Here is a 22,826-nt window from a genome sequence, read left to right as displayed (position 1 = left end):
TCTATGGGGAAGATGGACTCCTCAGTGGGGATACAGTGGAGATAAATGGCCCCTCATGGGCCTAGAGCAGGGGTGTCGAACTCAACTTGGGGCGAGCGCCGCATTGGTCAAAAGGTCACTTGATGGGGGCCACAACCAGTTGCGGACGCACGCTCGATGTCTCAGTCAGTCACTGCTATTCTATCTATCTATCTATCTATCTATCTATCTATCTATCTATCTATCTATCTATCTATCTATGTATGCTCAGACCCAGCCAGCCAGCCAGCAAGCCACACACATAGTGCTCAGACCCAGCCAGCCAGCCAGCCACACACATAGTGCTCAGACCCAGCCAGCCAGCAAGCCACACACATAGTGCTCAGACCCAGCCAGCCAGCAAGCCACACACACAGTGCTCAGACCCAGCCAGCCACACACATAGCTCCGTAAGGGAGTGGTTGCACCACTCAAAAAATCTTAAAAAAACTGAAGAGGCTACTGGAGATTGGAGAACCTGATTTGGACATGATCTGATGCAGGACAATATTATGTCACTATGACAGAAAGAGAAGATGGGTCTGGCCACATTCATTCACCCCATAATCTCAGTGGAAATTGGGGAATATGTTGACAATAGTCGACAGCCCACAGCTCAGCCGATTAATAATCGATTAATTGAACCCACCCCCCATATTAATCAATATCACAACATGGAGGTCTTATAACTACCACCACAGGGACAGACAAGCCCCAATCTCTCAAGCTCTCAAGTGCCCCATAGCTTTATATGTACTGTATGAGCCACCTCGGACACGCATAGAGGAGAAGACCATGAGGGTCTTCTTAACTTTGCTCTTCTGTGCTCCAAGTCCCCAGGGAGAAATCCAGTGACTCCCCACTCCCCATACTCCCCTGTACCCACCTGAGGGGAACCCTAGGCCCACTAAACTCTAGACCGGACCCCCCTTTACCTTCTCACCCAACCCCACCTATCATACTCCCCTCTGCACCCGGTAGAGACTTAGGTTCTGACTACTCTGCACTAAGAGTAAGTAGAGCGTCGCAGTCCCGCCCCCTCAAGAGAGACGGAGAAGAAATCACCGTTCTTTTTTTTCTTTTTTTTTAAGATATTTTTTTTGCGGCTTACGCCTTTATTGATTTTTTAAGGGATAGAAAGTAGGCTGACAGGAAACGGGAGAGAGATGGGGGGATGACATGCGGTAAAGGCCGTGTCGGGTCCGGGAGTTGGATCACCAGTCCGGTGCCCAGACCGTTACGCTACGGCCTGGGCCACCGTTCATTTTCCTCATAGACTTTTCAAAAAGTATTTATTTAAAGACGTTTACGCTGCGGACAAAGCCAACTCTTGTCGTGACAAATCATGACAATAGACACAATGTTTTGGGCCAAACAAAGAATTAGAAAGTAGAAAGAAACAGCAGATTACAACACTTGTTGTTTTTCTTCTTTGTAATTATTTGTTTGGTCCAAAATATTGTGTTTGTTGTCATGATTTGTCACGACAAGAGTTGGCTTTGTACGACGCTTATATTGTCTTTCAATAAATACGTTTCGAAATGTCTATGGGAAAAATGCATTGGGAATTATTTCCTGGGCCTGGCGTCGTCATGAAAGGGGGCGGGACTGCGACGCTCTATAATGCAAGAAATTAGTTTTGGATGGGGTGTATAATGATTATTTACAGTAGTTTGAGCCAAAGTTTATCCACCAAGCTATCCAAAACGTTTCAATATTGCAATCATGTAGGCTATTATCTATCAACTGACAATATTCTCTGCCACAACCTTCTGAATTACTGAAAATTGTGACTATTCGTTTTGTTGTGTTTTGAGGATATCTTGAAACCTTATTCCAAAAAATATATAAATATTCAGACATTTATTAAATATTTAGTTTAGTTAACTTGAAACTGGTGACTATTTATAGGGTTTTAACAGAGTCACAAACACAATATTTCACAAATATCTAATTGTATCTCTGCAATTTGAACAAGTTCAATGGACTCCTAGACCCCAAAAACATAGGGTTAGACACAAAAAGTACTTGTCTAGGATGAATAATGAAGGAGGTAGGCTATTTTAATGGTTTTTAGGCCATCTTGGACGCCATCTTGAAAATAACACCTTTCGGGTGGTCAAACTTTGGTAAACTTTTAGTATGTTATTAGGGACACCTAATACTACAAAAAACTGTTGAGAAACCTTTTGTTGCAATTTTTTTAGGGTAAGGTGCTTTTTTTTCATAGATTTACTCGCCTACTACCCAATTTAGTCGTTATGCCAATGAATTCCTCACCACACACATATCTGTGTTTTGTCACTGTTGTGTTGTATCCTACTGACTCTCCTTATTTACCGTATTAGAGCCTGTCGTGTTTGTTTCAGAAACACTGCTATGCAGTAGTAGTTTGAGATACTGTACTGCATGATGATGTTTCATAACTGGTATGTCTGGAGACATTAGACCGCAGAATGGACCTTCTTTAAAGGAGTTCATCCAAAAAAATGACTATTTTCTATCAATTATACACCCAATAAACTAAGCCTCGAATTCATAGAGATATTTTTTTATTTTTGTCACATTCCTAAACCAATAATTTGATAACCTTGATGCGATTGACCTGCATTTGAGTCTTCCCCGGTCATCAAATGATTGGTCCAGAAATCCGACACAAAAAAACAGGCTTCACAAAGTGTGTAATTGATAGAAAATAGTGTCATGTTTTGGGTGAACTACTCCTTTAAGTGATAACACCCTCTCTGTGTTTCTGAAGAACGTTCGTGTACACAGGAATCGCACCCCGCTGTCCTTATATCGTGTTCAACTACATGTTGACACGCATTATAATTAGACATCCGAGTGACTAAGTTTCACTGCTATGTGCAATGATGTCAATCATTCAACATCCATCTGGGTTATAAATAGTTGTTTGTGTTGGTATTGATTACTCGACGAGAGGCTTTCCCTGTAATCAGCCTTACTGTAATCACCCTTTCCCAAACAGTGGGTTGGGACACACGTTTTGGGCCGTGTTCCCATTTTAATGGGTTGCGCGGGTACATTTTTTCCGTTTCCTCCATTTAGTTTTAATGTGTTATTTTTCAAAAGATAAAAAAAAAGATTGTCAAAAGGTTTCATAATTGATACATTAATAAATAAAGAAACAAATTCCATAATTTAAAAAAAATGCATTTGCGACCTGTTGTGAGCTTGGAGATATTTTCATAAAATTCTCTTTTGCCATTAAATGGGGGTCCATAGACTAATGTATCAAACTGGGGGTCCTTGAAATTTTACGGGTTGATAATCACTGCTAGAGTCGTAAAAACTTCTCTTATGGGGGGGTCCTTGGCATATATTTTCAAATATATGCCGTGGACCACCCACTGGTTAACCCATTCTGACCGGGCACCCATTTTGGTGTTGGCATCATGTTATGCTTTAGCTATTGGAAAAATAGCAGATCTACAAGCTCATATCGCGCCACCGAGTGGCGCGATACGAGCTTGTAGGTCTGCTATTTTTTTTTAAATCGAAGAACCACTGACATTTTTAGAATCTGATCTCAGGTCAGAATGGGTTAATCAGACCAGTGTGTGTCCAGTGGAAACCTCGTATGAATCTGATCTCAGGTCAGAATGGGTTAATGAGTGTCAATTTGTGGGTCCTTGACATGAAAAATCATTGCTGTAGGCTACCTGACTCTGACTGTCAATGTCAAGGCTGTGCCATTCCTGTCCAGCAGATGTCACTCTCTCATGATCTGGCCCTCATCTATGTAACAGTTCCATCTGTATGCCACTTTAGATTTTAACCATTATACTTTGGCTATTAAAAATTTGCAAATCTACAAGCTCATAGTGTGTCACTTCGTGCTGCGCTACAAGGTTGTGGAAATTCGCGCAAATCTTTTAATTCATTATTCAAAAATGTTCTGCCTGGATAGGGTTTTTTTGCATGCAATAAATCAGTACTATTGAACACCCTTTATGTCTGTGTGTTGGTTAAAACAATATTGAACCAATGAAAAGTAGTAAAAAGTGAAAGATTTTAACTCAAATCTTTGCTTCTGGGGGTCCATACTTAGAACTAAATATTTTATGATGGGGGTCCGCAACCAAATACATATACTTTTGGGGGTCCTTGACATGAACAACGTTTGAGCATATATAAGCATATATAACTATAGTTATTAGTAAAAACCGTTCGGATTTAGAACGAAGACATTTGTAGAATCAGGTCCTAATAGGTTAAGACCTATACAGTCTTATTTCGACATGCTCTCTGACTGTACGTTGTATAAACGTTGCGTAACGTCTCCCAGCCAGGCCGTCGTGTACCCTCAGCTCCCCCACTGAGCTGCTTTGTCTGACTCGTGATAAGATCCTACCACACCGCTGATTTGTTGCTGAGCTTAATGAAAGTCCCAATGTTTTCCTCAACTCTGTTGGCAGTGCATTATGGTTCCTTTGGGTGTTCTCCTCTGCTACTGACGAAACACACTTTTTTTTACACATACACACACACACACACATGCACGCACACACGCGTGTACACACACACACGCACACTACCACCAACTTTCCCTGTAATCCCACTGTGTGCGTGTGCATGTGCGCACAATCTTGCTTGGAGTCAGATTACTGTATGGGAGGTAGCATCCTACATTATGTCACTGGTCTTTTGTTAGTGACATTTGATCCACTCCATCCTTTAGCCTGGGACCACCTGGAACCCTCCTTAAGGACCACTGGTGGTCCCCGGGACCAGTGGTTGAAAACCACTGTTTTGTAGTGTTCCACAAGTTTTGCCTTGTGATCAGAATAAACAGTTTTAAGACACGGACGGTCACACGGTCTGTTTGTTTGTTGTTACTGTCAACATTTCATATGCTCTGCAACCACTGCCCAGCTGCCATGCGTTCCTTTGTTTATCTCCCTGATCCTGACACCTGTTTGTGTGAGTCAACGGTGATCTGGTTTCCTGGGATTACTTGTTATTATCTTCCACTGGCTACCAGAGCTGCCGTCTGGATCACCCCAATTAGACTCGACTATACACACAGTTTACTTTGGTTTTAGCGTTAGGTTTCCTGTTACGCTTACCGTAATTGATACTATGTTCAGTATGTTGTATGACGAAGTATAGATTAGGCTTTCGGTTTTTATATACACACAATTATGAGACGTACAGTAGGAGCCGAGGGAGGGAAGAAATGACATGCGTTCTATACAGTATGCAGGTGAGAAGATGAAACCAAAGTACCAAGAGGTGTTGACAGGGTGGCATCATGGAGGCCTAAGCCAAATGGAACGGATTGAAAACGGATAATGGGAACAACTGCTCACTGTAAATACAAAAACAACAGAAGATTAATTCATAAATGACCTAAACAACAACAGCGCATCGTAATACATGTTATGTAATGTGCGCTCTATGCGCTGGACAGACAGAGGTTTCCTCATTTAGGAGAGTAGGATGAACTTGGATTCATATGAACGAGTGCAATGACACTAGTGAATAATGCCAATATTTGTGAACAAATTATGATTTGATTTATTATTATTATTGAGATAGGATAAACATGGCATTCATACTGTATGATATGGATTTCTAGCCATGTCACTACAATCAACGAGTTTAAATGTGTGCAGCAATATTCATATTGCATGAGCACAAACAAACTACTACTAAAGCAACAATACGTAGTCAAAACTGTATTAACTGTAAAACACAAATACATTTCCGTGTCCGGGTGCTTCTGTGTGTATTCCTACTAACAACACGTTTTATTTAGGGCGGTGGTGCCGACAATTTTTTTGTTGTCTTGAGAAATTATTTCAAAAATATTTTTTGTTGAAATGAAAAAGGTTAGTGTAGTATTACTTACTTATTAGTTCCCTACTGCAAAAATGGGTCACATAACCACCTGAACCCTAGTGCTCCCTAATTTGCGTTATGTTTCTGTCCTAAATATAGACAATGGTTTCCCCCAGTGTATGTACATGTGTGCATCTTTGTACATTTTGTGTATGTGCTTGTGTGTGTGTGAGTGCCCTTTACTTTACTAGACCATTGAATTAATGAATGGGTGACAATTTATGTTTCCATCAGGCACCCTGCAGTCAACAGACCATATAAACAGGAATGTTACAATCGAAAAGAAACAGCAAGCCGGAATAGAGATTTGATATACAATCTGTACACAATGTTTATCGTTCGTTGTCTGTTTGCAAGTCAAAATGCCAATAACCGTAATCCAAAAAACGACGACAGATTTCAAGGAGAGTGAAGTTGCCATTAATTTGGCACCTCTGTGGTTTTAGTGTTTTCAAACAAATCTAACATTTCAACCTCCCGACTGTGCGTCCCGCTGGGCTCTGTGGGGCAGTGAGTCTGGGAACGAGCTGACCGATATGACCCCCCCTCCCCCCCCCCCCCCCATCTCTCACCCCTCCTTTCCTTGTCTCTTCTTACCTTTCCAGTCCTGTGACTCTGGCCTACATATATGTACTAAGGCTGGGCAATTCGCTGAAAATCTAGGCTTTTGAAACCGATTTCCAGAATCAGTTACCGAATTATAACCAAAAGATCAAGAAGCAATGTTTTTTTTTACGTATCAGTAGGATATCAACATGACAAATTTGAATTCATTTTTTATATTGACTGAGTGTGATTAAGCACTTAAAAATACATAAATAACGAAGTGAAAATCCCCCCCCGCCCCACCCCACACACACACACACACACACACACACACACAAAATAATTGCCTACTGCAGGGGTAGGCAACCTTTGGCACTGGTGCCAACCTTGGCACAAAGGAGGGTGATCACTGACACACTGGCATAATAAAAAAAAACAATTACCGGTAAATAAACAATTAAGAAATGTAGTCAAATAAATGAATTCACTCATATTTGTATATAAATTACATCCTGCACATCATTCTACATTAATTAAAACTATGAACTGAGGGAGATAGGAGGCCTATGCTCTGAGTCTAATGATCATTATAATAATGTGAAAGAATATTTAACAAGGGAAAAGGTTATATTCGTGGACAATCAAAACATGTTGGAATTGTGGTGTGGTGTCACTAAAGTGACACTCTGACTATCCAGAAACTAAAAACATGGCACTTTGTTTCAAAAAGGTTGCAGACCCCTGGCCTACTGTATATGACATGCCAAAAATAATTATGACAGGATTCAGTAAATAAGATGTGCTACAGCACCAAAAGCAGTTCAGCTCGGACAAAACCTCTTAACTCCATTGGACCCTCAAAATATCTGCTAAAACAACTCCACCACCTCTCCCCATGTCATGCAAGAAATTGACAATATATAAAGTCACAACACCAAATTTGATGTGGCACTCAAAATATAAGGATTTTTAAAATTTCCTTAAAAATCTATATTTCTCATTTCCTGAAAAAATTGCATTTTTCTTCCCGACAGCAGCGATGTGCTATTTAGAAGCAATTTTGGATATGCCATTGCCTCCAGGCCTCCTCTCTCTCTCTCACTCCACTCATTCTGTGTTTGTATCTCTTTTTCTCCTCACTGGCCTCCTTGACAGCCCCCCAACTGGTCAGGACCAGTTGGGGTGGCGGGCTGACTTGTTCTCTCACTGGCTCATGACTTGTTTTGGTTTGTCTTTTGTGTGTGTGCGTCAGTCCTGTGTTTATGCAAAGCAAAGTTTCCCTGACCTCCGAGTTTCATTTTCACCACTGCCCACTGACACCGCGGTTCATTCTGTACTCTGTCTAGTCCAGTGGTTCTTCCAACGGCGTAGCGAGGCACCCTGCTGTGCCGTGGGACAAGTCAAAGTGTGCCTCAGGATTTTGTGTCAACCACACATTATTATGTTATCATATATAGTACAACTACTGTAGGCCTGTCACAATGATTACATAATCGCCTAATTGCAATAATTTGAGATAATCGCAATTATTTTTGCATAATCGTCGGATCGTTTCCACTTTGAAAAATGTCCATACAGTTTCGTACATTTTTTGAAAATAGTGGTGGGTGAGTGTTAAGAAAGTGGTCAATGGTGTTGTGTGTACCCGGAGGGACTGACAGACATACTTACGCACTTTTCTTGTAAGAAATAGGCCATACTCACAATTTTGTGAAGGCTGCAGATGATAAAAACCCTGTTTGACAGTCATTGTCACATCATTTGTACCTAAATTGGTGTAGGGGAAAAAAAACCCACATTTCTGCAATAGTGACATTTATAGCATGTGTGATGCTCCCTATTCCGAAATCGTTGTGTTGTTTAGAACCCTTTCGATTTGGGGTAGGTCGGACTCGTTTCTTATTTGTGGCATTTGTATGTAAAACAGACCTCTCCCACAAATGGAACGTGACAAATCTAAATGATACATTTAGCTACGACACAGAGAGAGTGGAGAGAACACAACTTCTGCATCTAAATGCTAGAATTAAATATTTAAATATAGTTCCTCTTGCTGAAAGTTCTTTCATCATTTCTTGTAAACAGATTGCTACTACTAACATCTCTGACCCACATCCTCACACAACTCTCTCTCTGTCTGTCTGTCTGTCTGTCTGTCTGTCTGTCTGTCTGTCTGTTGCTCCCTCTCTTGCCCTATCTTTCACGCTCTCTGACTGTTGAGCAATAGCCATCTGTCTGTTGTGTTACAGTCACCTCTTTCCTGTGTGACTTCTGTCACCCCAGAAGTATCAGTGTGATCATTAGAGGCTTGTTGAGGACTTGGCTAACTTGATTATGATAAAAGAATCACTATCTAAAGTCGGTACATGGAACAAAGGCGACCAGTCTCCCACTTGTCTTGCCTGCATTCTCGACCCATTGCATTGTCTTGGCCGTGCTGCAATTTCTTTACCCTTGAAGCTTTTAACACAAAAAAGAAAGAAAATAAAAATAAATAGTAAAAAAAAGAAAATAAAAGGTGAACCAAGCCAATCTACAAGCTCACAATGGGTTGCAACGCTACTCGTTGTGCTATTTTTGAAATGTGGCGTAAGAGATTCAATTGGCAAGAAAACGGAAACTTTGCTGGTACATTTCCATGATTAGGAATCAGGATTCAACGCATAACACAGATGATAAACGGGCAAAAGGACATAAAGCCACTTAGACCACTTAATCCTGGACTAAATAAATGTTGCTTATGGAGCTTATCCATATCAGTACCACGTTGTACCAGAGGATGTAGATTACAAGACTACAAACCATTATACTGTGTGTGTGTGTGTGTGTGTGTGTGTGTGTGTGTGTGTGTGTGTGTGTGTGTGTGTGTGTGTGTGTGTGTGTGTGTGGGGGTGTGGGGGTGGGTGTGGGGGTGAGTGTGTGTGTGATCATTTCTTGTTTTCTTCTCTTTTTTTAGGTTACTACAGGTTAGGAACTACATCCGTAACATTTCTCCTACTTTTGAGATAGCTTCATCTTTAATAATAATAATAATAATAATAATGTAGAACCAGACATGAAGGTGTCAATTATTTTTAATGTATACGTATAAAATGTAAAAAAAAAAGATAGCAGATCTACAGGCTCACAATGCGTCACATCGCATAGTTAGGAGGAGGAGTAAGATTACTGAGATTACTTTACACCACTGGAAGATTCAAATGTTCCGATGGTGTTGCTGTGTAGACTAGAGTACTATAGAGTGATGGAAATGTCTCTTTCTCTCCATGTCCTTATCTATGAATAGACATATCCCCAGGGAGTCTTCCTGGCGTGCGTGCGTGTGCGCGCGCGCAGAGTGTCCCATAGCTACCACTCACTAGTGTTTTTGTGTGTGTAGATTATTTAATGTTTGTTTAGAACAACGTAACCATGCTCCTCGTGGCCTAGTTCTTCCCATCAGACATCCTGGGTTCACATGCATTTTTCTCTGCAATGGTCTGAAAGTGTTTCAAGTATCAGCACACAGTTATGTTACATAAATACACTTGTCTTGTCGAGTGTACTTAATTTATGATGTCTGACTAACTTTTCACATCCAACTGCTCTCTGTGAGCTCTCCTCTCCTCTCCTCCCCTCCCCATGGTGTGACATTCAGGCCCTGGTTGTCATGGTATCATAGGTATGGTACAGTAGGTGGTGCTGGTTAGGAATGTTTCCTGTGGCTCCATGTTCCTAACCTCCTGACCTCACAGATCCAACTAAAAGCTACTCCTTTTCTTTCCCTCCCCATTTTCTCCCTCTCTCATTTTTGACCATGTTCCTCCTCTTCTCCTCTCTCCAATAATTGTCCTTTTATGTGCTTTTCTGTTGTTGTTGTTCGCTTGGTGGACACAATCAAGTAACGACAAGGTCTGCCTCGTCAGACGCGGTGCTCGCGTAGTCTGACATTGTGTACCGTCCGTTTAGAGGCAAATATGTTTATAGTCATAATTTGATTGTGTTGAATTGACTACCATCGTGGTGGCACTGGTAGGGGACATGGATCTACAAGCTCGTAGTGTGGCACTCGGTGCCGCACTATGAGCTTTCAATAGCTAAAGTATAATATAATGCTTAAAAACACCAAAAGGGGTTCCCGTCCAGATTGGGGAAGTATCGGTGTTATTTTAGATTCTAGCGTTGCCTATTCAAAAAATAGCAGATCTACAAGCTCACAGATAAACACTTACCTGTACATTCCCATTCTTGATTGCCAGTACTTTTGTACTTTTACTCAAGTAATTTTTTTTATTCCAGAGTATTTCTACATATAAGTATTGATATTTTTACTTAAAGGTAGTGTACGTGATTTTCTTTGAATATTGGCCCAGGCGGTTAGCTCAACCCTCTGGGTACCAGGGATAGGGGTGGCTATGAGTTGAGAGGGAAACTGAAATTTACAACAAGCGTTGCTTACGCCTTACGGAACTCTGCTAAAGCCTCGTTCCTGCTGCTGCAGCGACGCATGCATGCCAATAATCACGGTAAAGCACACCCTCTCAGGGTACGCTGTAAGTAATGAGGTAGACAGACAGAGAATTATCCCTTCCAAATGAGGGTGTAACCACACCAGACCAGACCATTACAGTTTGGAGCTGCAGCAATTTCAGCTTTAACTGTCCTCTCCAGTGTTTGTGTGTGGTGGTTTACCATGGTCAAAGATGATTCCATTTTAATCTCGAGAGAGATGTTAATGTGATGTCTGTACATGTGTGCTGCTGTGAGTCCAGACCTTTAGTGAAGAAACGTTTTAATCTCCTTGACTCCTTACTGGTCTGACACATGATAAGGGGCCAGTTACATGTTGGACCTTATTTGACATCATGGACCATCTGTCACTGTTGAGGTCACTTTCCCATTTTATTTACCACATCCATTCCCTGATCAATTGTGAAATCTCGTCCCACTGCCAGCGTACGGTCACCTCTGCCACAGTGCCACTGCTCCTCAGTTTCCCCTCACTTTTACTGCCATTAACTGCATAAATTACCACCCACTGACCGCAGTTTTATTTTTTTTTCTTCGTATTTCCTTAGTAGCTTTTAAGTAGTCACAGAATACTTCCACTACAATTGCAGCCCCTGACCGTTGATAATCACAGAGCCGTTCACAGAAAATAAATACAAAATAAGATAAAGTTTGTCAGGCGGTCCGTGCGTTCTTTTGTTATGGTTCGTCGAAAATGCCACGCTGGGAGGACTCGGAAGTGGGCACATGGGCGGAGATAGGAGGCTTTTTAACCCATTCTGACCTGAGATCAGATTCATACGAGGTTTCCGCCGGACACACACTGGTCTGATGAACCCATTCTGACCTGAGATCAGATTCTAAAAATGTCAGTCGCTCTTCGATTTTTCAAAAATAGCAGACCTACAAGCTCGTATCGCGCCACTCGGTGGCGCGATATGAGCTTGTAGATCTGCTATTTTTAAATAGCTAAAGCATAACATGATGCTGACACCAAAATGGGTGCCCGGTCAGAATGGGTTTAGAAATCCTCTAACATGGGAGTTGCGTTTTTGTGACCACCTGATTTCCTGCTTTCAAAGAGACTCAAACGGTGAATCTTAAGCCAAATTCCAATACCCAATATCTCGGCCACTCGCTCACTCACACTCGCTCACTCCAGCATGGCAAATGACGGTGAAATTGGTGACCTGCCAAATATGTGACCATCTTGTTCACACGACTATTACATGGAAGTCTTTAAATACATGGCCTAAATACAGTTAGGTTGAACTCTGCTTATGAACAAACTGCAACAATTTACATTAGGACACATTTACATTATGTGATTGTCTATACACGGTTGTCACATATTTCAGCAGGTCACCAATTCCACCATAACACCACCTTGCTGGAGTGACTGAGTGCGAGTGAGCGAGTAGCCGAGATTCTGGGTATTGGAATTTGGCTATAGGTTGAGGTCGGGTGTAGAGGATATGTTGCCACGTCCACAACCAAGCTTCTTAAGGGGATGGGAGTGCGAGGACAGGCGTTCCGCAGAGCCGTCGAGTCGCTGTCAGAGGCTGCCGAACGAAGCAGCAGCTGGCTATGGATCAAGAGAAAGGACCCCAACTGGGCTGCAAAATGAAGCTGAGGGGGGCACACCTGGGACGGCAGGTGTTGAGCCCCTTTGGAGGTGTCGTGGGCCTATCAATGAAACACATATGAAGGAGGGTGCCCACCTGAGCTTTTACCCCTCCCTACCCCACTCGATGCCAAGTTCTGATTATCTAAGGGATTGTACTATCTATAGTCCTATAAGCTCAACTCTGTACGCCAGGGCCACTGGAGAGCCCGGACTTAATGAACGAGGGATGATCAGGGAGAGGAGATGTATAGGAGGGAAGGAGAAGACAAATGCCAGGCTATTTATAGGCCTTCTAGAGAAACGCCAGCAGCTGTCAGACATTCAGTAGACAAAAAAAACAATACAATAAAATGGAATAGAAATTGTATAAATTACACTCCGCTTAATTGGTGACATTTCTTTCACTGTTTCTGAATACACCAAGAACAAATCTAAGAATGTTACTTGACTAATTTAGTCTGTGTGAAAATGGGGAGTTGCCCTAAATAATGACACATACTCTCAGTCAAGTCAAGTAAAAGTTGTTAAAAACAGAGAGAATATTGTTAATTTAGCATCGCAAGCATTGATGCCTAGCTATTGAAGGTTGACCGTGCATGGCTCATGCAGTCTTGGCTGTCTCTGGTAGAAAAACTAAGTAATACTTCAAGGATGTTGACAATGTGTCCTGCTCTGTCAGAGTGTCCTTGAGGTAGTCAACGAAACCCCTTCCTGTTTCAATAATAACGCTCCTGATTACCTCTGCACTCTGACCCTTCTGCTGAAAAGCGGACATTTACGGACTGTATGCGACGTGTGCCACAAAATGCAGAGAGTAGGGCAGGGAACACACATGAAGATTTAACAACTGCACAATTCTGACCGTGATCCTGTAGCTTGTGATAGGATCCAGAAGGAAGCACACACATCTCCAGAAATTCTACAGGTGCTGGACCTGTAGCTTGTGATTCCTTATCCTTTATTGCTCAGTGTGTGCCATTAAGTGTGTGTGATGTCTAGGCTTTTGACCCTTTTAAGTGTTCTATAGTGTTTTCAAGGTTTTAGTAATACTCAAGGGTGGCCTTAAGGATCGGGAGGCCCCGTTCATGACGTCATCATTTTAATAATTAATAATTATTATTGCATTTCTTATTATTGTTTGTCAGTGTGTTTTATCGGACTTCAAAGCATGAACAGCATACAGCACAGCCAAGTAGAAAAATACACAAAAGCAGCTTGATTCAAGATTTATTTTACTTTGTCTTGAAATTACTGTAAGGTATAACTGGGAGGCAGCATATAGGCTATACAATGATGCAATCGTAACTCTCAGGCTGCTAGTGCAGTGAGTGTACACACCCGGAAGTGGGAACAATTACAATTCCCAGCCTCTGCCTCAGCCAATTGATTGCCATGGCAACCCCACACCTGCAAATTGATTACTTAACAAGTACACTTTTCACAGTCAGTATGCACTCTTCAGGGCAGCACAGGCAGACAGACAGATACAGAGATCAGTATATACAGCAGGGGTCTGCAACCTTTTGGAAACAAATTACCAACGGTAATTTTAATGACAATCATTTTGATTGTCCACGAATGTAACTGTGGGGTTTGATTTGGGCTCTGCTGTAGCCGGTGGAGATGGAGGGGAGTGGCTCATGGGAGCAGTCAGTGTCAGGGTTTTTTGAATGGCAGGTGTTTGTGATTGTGACTAACGAGGTTGATCTCTATTTAGTAGAGTGTTGGGCGCGGCCACACAGACTGAAGACACACAGAGCAGAGTGCAAGAGAAGACCAACTGAACTAAAATCTGGCTGGGCTGACTATTTGTCACCAAGTATTTATGTTATGTTTAACCAAGTGTCTGTGTGGGGCCAATAAATGAGTGAACCTGCATCAAGTTGTCATTCCATGTGACTGAGAGGAACCCACATTAGCAACAGACAGCGCTACAATAACCTTTTACATGTTTTACATTGTTATAATGATCATTAGACTCAAAACAATAATCTCGATTCTCTCCCAGACTCCCTCCAAAGTCAGAGTTCAGAGTTTTAATGAATGTAGAATTATGTACACGATGTAATTTGCATACAAATGTGAGGGACTTTATTTATTTGACTTTTTCAATAGTTCATCAAAAAATGCTCTCTCACACACACATCCTGGCACCATCCTTGGTGCCAATGTTGACACCGGTGCCTAAGGTTGCCTACCCCTGATATACAGTATGGGCACAAAAGGGACACAGACAGATAGTTAAAACGGGTGCTATGACAAGTTGACAACGGGTATTATTAGGTTCCCAAGTTGCCATTCTCAAGTAGGCCGGTGGTCGACGGGCACGTACAGGTCTAGTAATAATAATTTCAACCATTTCTCTTTCTTTTTGGGAGGCCCCTGGAAGCTTAAGGCCCGTTTCAATTGAAACATAAATAAGACCGCCACTGGTAATACTAAAAGACCATTTGAGGTTGATCTCTCAAGACACCTTTTCACATGTCCTCCTCACAACAGAATGGTAGGATTCGGGTTAGAAATCAGTGACGGGGCCCGGGCCGCTGGCCTTGGTGGTCCGGGCCGCTGGCCTTGGTGGTCCAAACCCGTTCCTGACGACCTTTGCTGCGTGTCACTCCCCATCTCTCTCCCCATTTCCTGTCGGTCTACTGTCCTATCTATCAATGAAGGCATAAAAGCACAAAAATAACTCTTAAGAAATCAGTGAAGTCACTCCTCCATCGTGCTCCATCTAGAAAACATTTGATGAATACACGAATGTTTGTCTGGACAAATAAGTTGTTGGATTTGGATCTAGTGTGTGCATTTACTCCTGTAAGTAGTCTTTACTTGATAATATCCCATGCAGTCTACACGCCAGTACACATTCATTCATGCATCTTTGAAACTTTAAGACCCTTTTATGTTGTTATGGTTATGGAGAGAGAAAAATCACTCTGAGCCACCCCTTTTAGAACAACCAATAGCAGGTGCAAAGCTGAACTTGAACTCATTTCAACTTGAACTTATGGTATGCTTTCAAAGACGCGCTTCCAAGTTCCTGGATGTCATAGTGTTAGTAAATATAATTGATTTATGACAGCAGCATGCTTATATTTGCTCTCTACAAGGAATTAAAAATATGTAACAAACGAAATTATTTGACGTACAGGTAGTATATAGACAAATTCAGAAACGGGTCTCATGGTCGCAGTTTACATATTTCCTGTAGGCGGACTCGACATAGCTGCGGTGGATATTTTGACATTCCGTTTAATTTTTTCTTGGAATGTTGCCACTACTGTTGGAGCAGCCATAAACTACACAGGTTCATCTCGATGTTCTGGGCATCTTTGTAATGTTGGTGTTGGTAAAAAGCAGGTAAAAGATTAACGTTTGAAGCAGACTCACATCAGTCACTCTGCCGTTCGCTGTAGTAGAAGAGGTGCGCCTGGTGAGGGTTTAAACCCAGCAGCTATGCCGAGTCCGCCTACAGGAAATACGTAAGCTGCGACCATGAGACCCGTTTCTGAATTAGTCTATAAGGTTTAAGTGGCTAAAGCTATAACCGTTTAGTGAGGGGCTGTGGTACTACACACACCACTTTTTAAAATAGCACTACACCTCTGCATGTACATGAGTTGCAAATTCATAATGCTCGAGTGTCACACACAAGGGATTCCCAAAGACACACCACATAAGACTCAAGTGTCAAATACTCAGACAAATAAACATGCACGTACACATCCATGCAGGGGTGAAAATGAGCGAGTGTTGTATGATGTCACTTGACAAGCAGTTGGTATTGGGTCACCTTACATTGACTGAAATAGAGCAGAGAAATATTTGCAAGTGTGTGTGTGTGTGTGTGTGTGTGTGTGTGTGTGTGTGCGTGTGTGTGTGTGTGTGTGTGTGTGTGTGCGCGTGCGTGCGTGCATGTCCCACGGTCCTCCCTGGAATGTGTGACTGAACGCAAGCCATTTTAGAGCCTTCCGTCACACTGTGTAGGAAGCTCCATCGCCATGATGAGGTCATTGTAACATGATGAGGTCATTGTAACAGGATGAGGTCATTGTAACATGATGAGGTCATTGTAACATTGCGTTACAGCATAGACATTTAGCAGTCACTCTCGTCCAGAACAACTATGGCTGAGCAGGTATGGCACATAGTAGGGTCTTGAAATGGACATGGCATCCTGCCACTCCCACCCAGAGTGATTATCATCCTTGTTAACAACTTAAACCCAGCTCTTCCAGGACTCTATGCTTTGCACCCTCCTTTTGAGGGGCACTAGCCCCTCCAAGGCACATACACGTTACTAAAATAATAATAATATGGGGGGAAAACAAAGACTAAAGGGAGACAGCGCCTGTTTCACCTGACTTATTATGACTGTCATCATTCCTTGTTTTTCTACACCAAATATCTTCGCCTATACAGAATGTTGTCATGAGACATGCACTAAATAGGGATGCTAGCATTCTAGTGGCTAACGTCAAGAAGCTGACATGGCTCATAGTGTCTATTACAGAGCTATAGGAGACTTGGCTCACACAGTATACATTTGACTTTGGATATAATGACTAAGGAGAGGAATTCAGGGGATGTCTTGCTTGTGTCGTGTGGGTTACCTTAAGCCCCTAACAGATAACCTTCGTACACCACCCAGTTGGTGGAGGTGCTAGTAGGCAAGATATGATATCATTGCTGTCGGGAAGAAACTAACTCTAAACTCCAAAAAATGTTCATTTTTCAGGAAATGAAAAATATACATTTTTAAAGAAATGAAGAAAGCCTTATTTTTTAAACTATGCAATACTGCCTCATCAAAGTTGGTGTTGTGACTTTAGATATTGTCAACTTGCATGAGAAGGAGAGAGGTGGTGGAGTTAGCTGTTTTAGCAGACAGTTTGAGGGTCCAATGGTGCTAGCAGTGAGCACCTTGACGAAGCCTACACGGCGAAACGCGGCTAGCGAATAAAGCAGCAAAATTAAGCATTAAGTCTTGACCACGAGCATCGTTTTGGAGTGCAGTCCCTTCCTTTTCTAAGGGAAGTTTTTCTTTGGTTTACAGATAAAATTACACCTGTGTGAATTGCGCTTATCATTATACATCATCTCATGAACAACTGAATGTATGTGATTGGTTAGTTTATTTGCTCGCCTACATATGACGTAAATTTCCCCTATCATTGTAAATGGTAAATATTGAGACGTGTGGGGACAAAATCATATTTGAGGCACATATGACCTAATTTCTCCTTTTATTGAACTGAATTGAACTGAATTGATGTGATTTGTTAGCCGATTGGCTCGTCTACATATGACGTCAATTTTCCCTTCATTGTCAATAGCATTTAAAGTTTGTGTTAGCACAAATTTGTCATATTTGGCGGACATTTGACCTAATTTCTCCTTTCCTCAACAAATATTTTTGTTTCATAAAATGTGTTTAAAATAGAGTATTTATGCAGAAATTGCTTATACAGCAACAGGTCCAGGCTCATGGCACATATGACAGCGTGTCGCATGTTCGAGTCCCGTTCATGACGACCTTTGCTGCCTGTCTCTCCCCTTCTCTCTCTCCCTCTTTCCTGTCCATATTCACTTGATATTATCAATAAAGGCAGAAAGCCAAAAACAAAATCTTAATTTTTTTAAAAATGGCTTATATATTAACGTAAAGTACTTTGTTATCCGCATGCTCAAGACGTGTTGCTGATGGGCCCAGACAAACAAGATCGACACAGACAGGATTTGCCTCTTACAGAGCCAAGCCATATAAAAACAAGTCTGTTTGATCTCTGCTAGCATACCATGGCACCCTATAGGTTGTAAACTCTGTCCAATCAGCATTACACACCAACTTGGGAGAGTTTGGGGATATAAATCAATGTGTCAGCAATGCAGAATTTAGATGTTGTGAATATCTCTCTATGATTGAAGACCCTCTCACCACATGAACAGATTTATTTTTGCGAGTTAGGACACTTGGGTTTCACTTGATATTTAATTTAGAATGCATTTTGGGAAGATTGTTATCGGTACCTATGTGGAAATAAAGCGCAGTAATGGGCGGAATTGGAAGATTCAGCAAGTGATTGTGACCTCGCTGAACGAGGACAGCAACAGCGTGACAGTAAGGTGGATTGAGAATAACGGAGACATGAAAGAGAAAGAGGTTGACTTGATAAGTATATTTGCTTTAAACCCAGATATGGCCCCAATTGTGGCCCCAGGTGCACTGACACCGTCTAAGAGTGACTCGGAAGAGAACGTAGTAAGTAAGGGGGATTTTCAAGCTAGTCCAGATGTCAAACCTCTGCCCAAAGCTGACCTGATTAGAAAAAACAGAATAATTGTTTGTGTGAGGAAGCGTCCACTGAACAAGAAGGAACTGATAATGAAACAGCTGGATATTATAGCCATTCCCAGTAAAGGCGTGGTGATAGTCAACAAACCCAGACAGAGGTTTGACATGACCCGCTACCTGGAGAACCAGACCTTCCGCTTCGACCACGCCTTTGACGACTCCACAACCAACGAGATGGTGTACAGGTTCACAGCCAGGCCTCTTGTGGAGACCATCTTTGAGAGGGGCATGGCGACCTGCTTCGCCTATGGACAGACAGGGAGTGGGAAAACACATACTATGGGTGGAGAATATTCTGGAGATAGCCAGGACTGGTCCAAAGGACTATATGCATTAACTGCTCGCGATGTATTTTGCATGTTGAAGAAACCCGACTATATGAAGTTGGAACTGCAAGTGTATGCAACCTTCTTTGAAATCTACAATGGGAGTGTGTTTGACCTGCTGAATGATAAAGCAAAGCTGAAGTTGATGGAGGATAGTCAACACCAGGTTCAGGTGGTAGGACTACAGGAAGAATGTGTCAAATGTATGGAGGATGTTCTCAAACTCATAGAGGTGGGACACAAATACAGAATATCAACTAAGACTTTGGCCAACGAACACTCTTCTAGGAGCCATGCCGTGTTCCAGATCATTCTACAGAGGGATGGGAAGTTGCATGGGAAGTTCTCACTCATCGACCTGGCTGGGAGCGTAAGAGGAGCCAATGCATACAATGCTGACCGCCGGATTCGCCTGGAGGGAGCCGAGATTAACAGAAGTCTGCTGGCACTAAAGGAGTACATCAGGGCTCTTGGACGTAACAAGACTCATACTCCTTTTAGAGACAGCAAGCTCACTCGGGTCCTCAGAGACTCCTTCATTGAGGAGAACTCCCGTCTGTGCATGATTGCAACCATATCTCCTGGTATGATTTCATGTGAAGAAACACGGAACACATTACACTATGCTAACAGAGTGAAGGAGCTAATAGTTGACCCCAAGCAGGTAAAGAAAGGGCGTCAACTCAACCAGTTTCAGGAAGAAGACTCTCCAAGCAGCTCAAAGAGCTCGGAAAGTTGGCCCGTCAGCCACCAGCTGAAGCCCAAGGCTCAGCAATTGTCTTCTAAAGAAGATACGTGGAGCCACCAGCTGAAGCCCAAGGCTCAGCAATTGTCTTCTAAAGAAGATACATGGAGCCACCAGCCAGAGCCCAAGGCTCAGCAATTGTCTTCTAAAGAAGATACATGGTTGAGACTGAGTCAACTAGAGGAGGAGAATGCCACTCTGAGAGATGAGAATGCCAAACTCACCAATACAGTCAATCTTTCTGCTAGTCCGATGGAGGTTTTGGAAGGGAATGCCAACCTCGCCAAAAAACCTACCAATAAAGTATTTATTTCTCACAGTCACAAGGAGGTTTTGGAAGAGAATGCCAACCTCGCCAACACACCTGCCAAGAAAGTATTTCTTTCTCATAGTCACAGGGGTGTTTTAGAAGAGAATGCCAACCTCGCCGACAAACCTACCAAGAAAGTATTTCTTTCTCACAGTCACAGGGGTGTTTTGGAAGAGGAGATTGTCAAACTCACCAACAAACCTACCAAGAAGGTATTTCTTTCTCACAGTCACAGGGACGTTTTGGAAGAGAATGCCAACCTCGCCAACAAACCAACCAAGAAAGTATTTCTTTCTCACAGTCACAGGGAGGTTTTGGAAGAGGAGATTGTCGAACTCACCAACAAACCTACCAAGAAAGTAGTTCTTTCTCACAGTCACAGGGGTTATTTGGAAGAGAATGCCAACCTCGCCAACAAACCAACCAAGAAAGTATTTCTTTCTCACAGTCACAGGGAGGTTTTGGAAGAGGAGATTGTCGAACTCACCAACAAACCTACCAAGAAAGTAGTTCTTTCTCACAGTCACAGGGGTGTTTTGGAAGAGAATGCCAACCTCACCAACAAACCTACCAAGAAGGTATTTCTTTCTCACAGTCAAAGGGAGGTTTTGGAAGAGAATGCCAACCTCGCCGACAAACCTACCAAGAAAGTATTTATTTCTCATAGTCACAGGGAGGTTTTGAAAAAAACCAAACCAAAGAAGAGTCGTTGGAAATTCTGGAAGTTCTGGAAGCCGGCTACTATGGAGACTGCTAAGCCCTGAACCCTTGGCAGAGGCTGAGGAGGCAGCGAAGCAGAGCATGGAACATGACAGATCAAAAGCTCCGCTCTATACAGCAGATTCTGGATGTGGAGAAAGATGAAGATTTTTTTATTGTTACATCTTATATGAGTACAATTATTAGGTTTTGGTTCCAATAGACAATAGAGCAGATTAAGCGGACAGAAGGTTTATGGAACCAGTGGCTGGAGAAGACTCTGGAAGTGGACAGGCAGGAACATGATATGTTGAAGACCCTCAAATACCAGCTGGACCGCAATGGGATCTAGTTGGTGTGTCATACAGTACATAAATGACTGATGTTCCAATTTGGGAGAGTCATAGTTGACTGTCAGACTAAACTCAATTTTAACAGGTGAAGGGGCGCACAGATTTTTTTCGGACATGTTATCATGTCCGAAAAATGAAACAAATGTATTATTACAAGGTGTATTTATATCAGCGAGATGATGTCTTGCGTTGTCTTTTACTGCCCTAAACAAAAATCAACCAAGTCCATAGACTTGGTTGGCATAAAATTGCATTACAACTACCTTAAACAAACATTACAGTCCATAGACTTGGCTGGCACAAATTACACATAATAATTTACCCTAAACAAACATTATAGTTCATAGTCTTGGCCGGCACGAATTACTTCATAATTTATCCTAAACCAACATTATAGTCCATAGGCTTGCCTGGGGACGGGGGGGGGGCTCTAAACAAAAGTCCATAGACTTGGCTGGCCTATGTACTGCACTTTAACATTTCATACCATACCATCACTAATGCCCAGTTTGATAAATCCTTTCCTGCTGTACCTTAGTTATGCCTGACACTGCCTCTCAGAGACAGATTTTTGTGAGAGCTGCTAGTGCACAAAGGAAGTGTTTGTTGTTATTACTATTATTATTATTACTTCTGCAAGCAGAGCGAGCAAGTAATAGTTTTCGTCCAGGGCGATGTTTCATGCGTATGCGTCGTGCCAGCGTATGACGTAATGACTACTTGTGCCTGATATGGCAGTGGTGTCAGATTACATACATGTATACATATAGGGGCATTACCTTTAATCCTCCCGACACTAAAACATATCGTCCTCACGTCACCATCGAAAACCAATTACACCCTGGCATTGGGTCCTTTAGTCCATATCTTTATTACGTCATCATTGAGCGCTAGTTGTACCAGTTATAACCCTGACGTCATTATGCTGCTACGATACCGTACATATGCATCAAACGGGGCATATGCAAAGTAACCACAGTATACCGCTAATCAATTTACAAATTACATACGTATACATATACAGAAGCATTTCCTTTAATCCACCCGACACTGATCGACATATACGTCACCATCGAAAGCCGTCACTCATCCGTATTAATTACAACATTACGTAATTGATTGTTGTTAATTACTTAACGAAAGAATGAATTTGAAATGCTTAAAAAGAATTACCTTCATGTTCCTTCATGTTCTTCAACACTTCTTCAACAGAAGAACATGAAGGTAATTCATGTTCTACTACCTACTTGTGTGCAACAAGCAAGTAGGCACTCAACAGAGTGCAGTTCTAGTTATTATTGTTGTTTGTTATGTTGCTTGACTATTTTTCACATTTCCACTGAACTACCAATCAATCTTGCCCAAATATGTATGGAACAATACTGAGCTGTACATCATCTACTGTAATAAGTTACAGAGCACACAGGGAAGCCACCCGTTCTTGTTATAATTGGTCAAAGCAAGGTCAAGGTCAATCCTGTACTTAAACATAGC

At 42.1% G+C, this 22,826-nt stretch overlaps 2 protein-coding genes across 2 annotated transcripts in view; both read left to right on the top strand.

Annotated features, from left to right (window-relative positions):
• Nucleotides 1-22,826, top strand: part of hsd17b12a (hydroxysteroid (17-beta) dehydrogenase 12a) — a 344,773-nt gene that overhangs the window by 73,221 nt on the left and 248,726 nt on the right. The window lies entirely within an intron of this gene.
• On the top strand, nt 18,546-21,044 carry LOC310858053 (kinesin-like protein KIF2A; the record flags this gene model as incomplete). Its single annotated transcript, XM_083764104.1, has 1 exon — nt 18,546-21,044. The coding sequence occupies one exon, from the start codon at nt 18,546-18,548 to the stop codon at nt 21,042-21,044; it is 2,499 nt and encodes an 832-aa protein (XP_083620230.1).

Source organism: Protomyctophum parallelum (genome assembly GCF_964188405.1).
Source record: "Protomyctophum parallelum genome assembly, chromosome: 4".
Classification (NCBI taxonomy): domain Eukaryota; kingdom Metazoa; phylum Chordata; class Actinopteri; order Myctophiformes; family Myctophidae; genus Protomyctophum; species Protomyctophum parallelum.
Note: the sequence above shows the minus strand (reverse complement) of the source record. Positions and strands in the feature narration are given on the sequence as shown.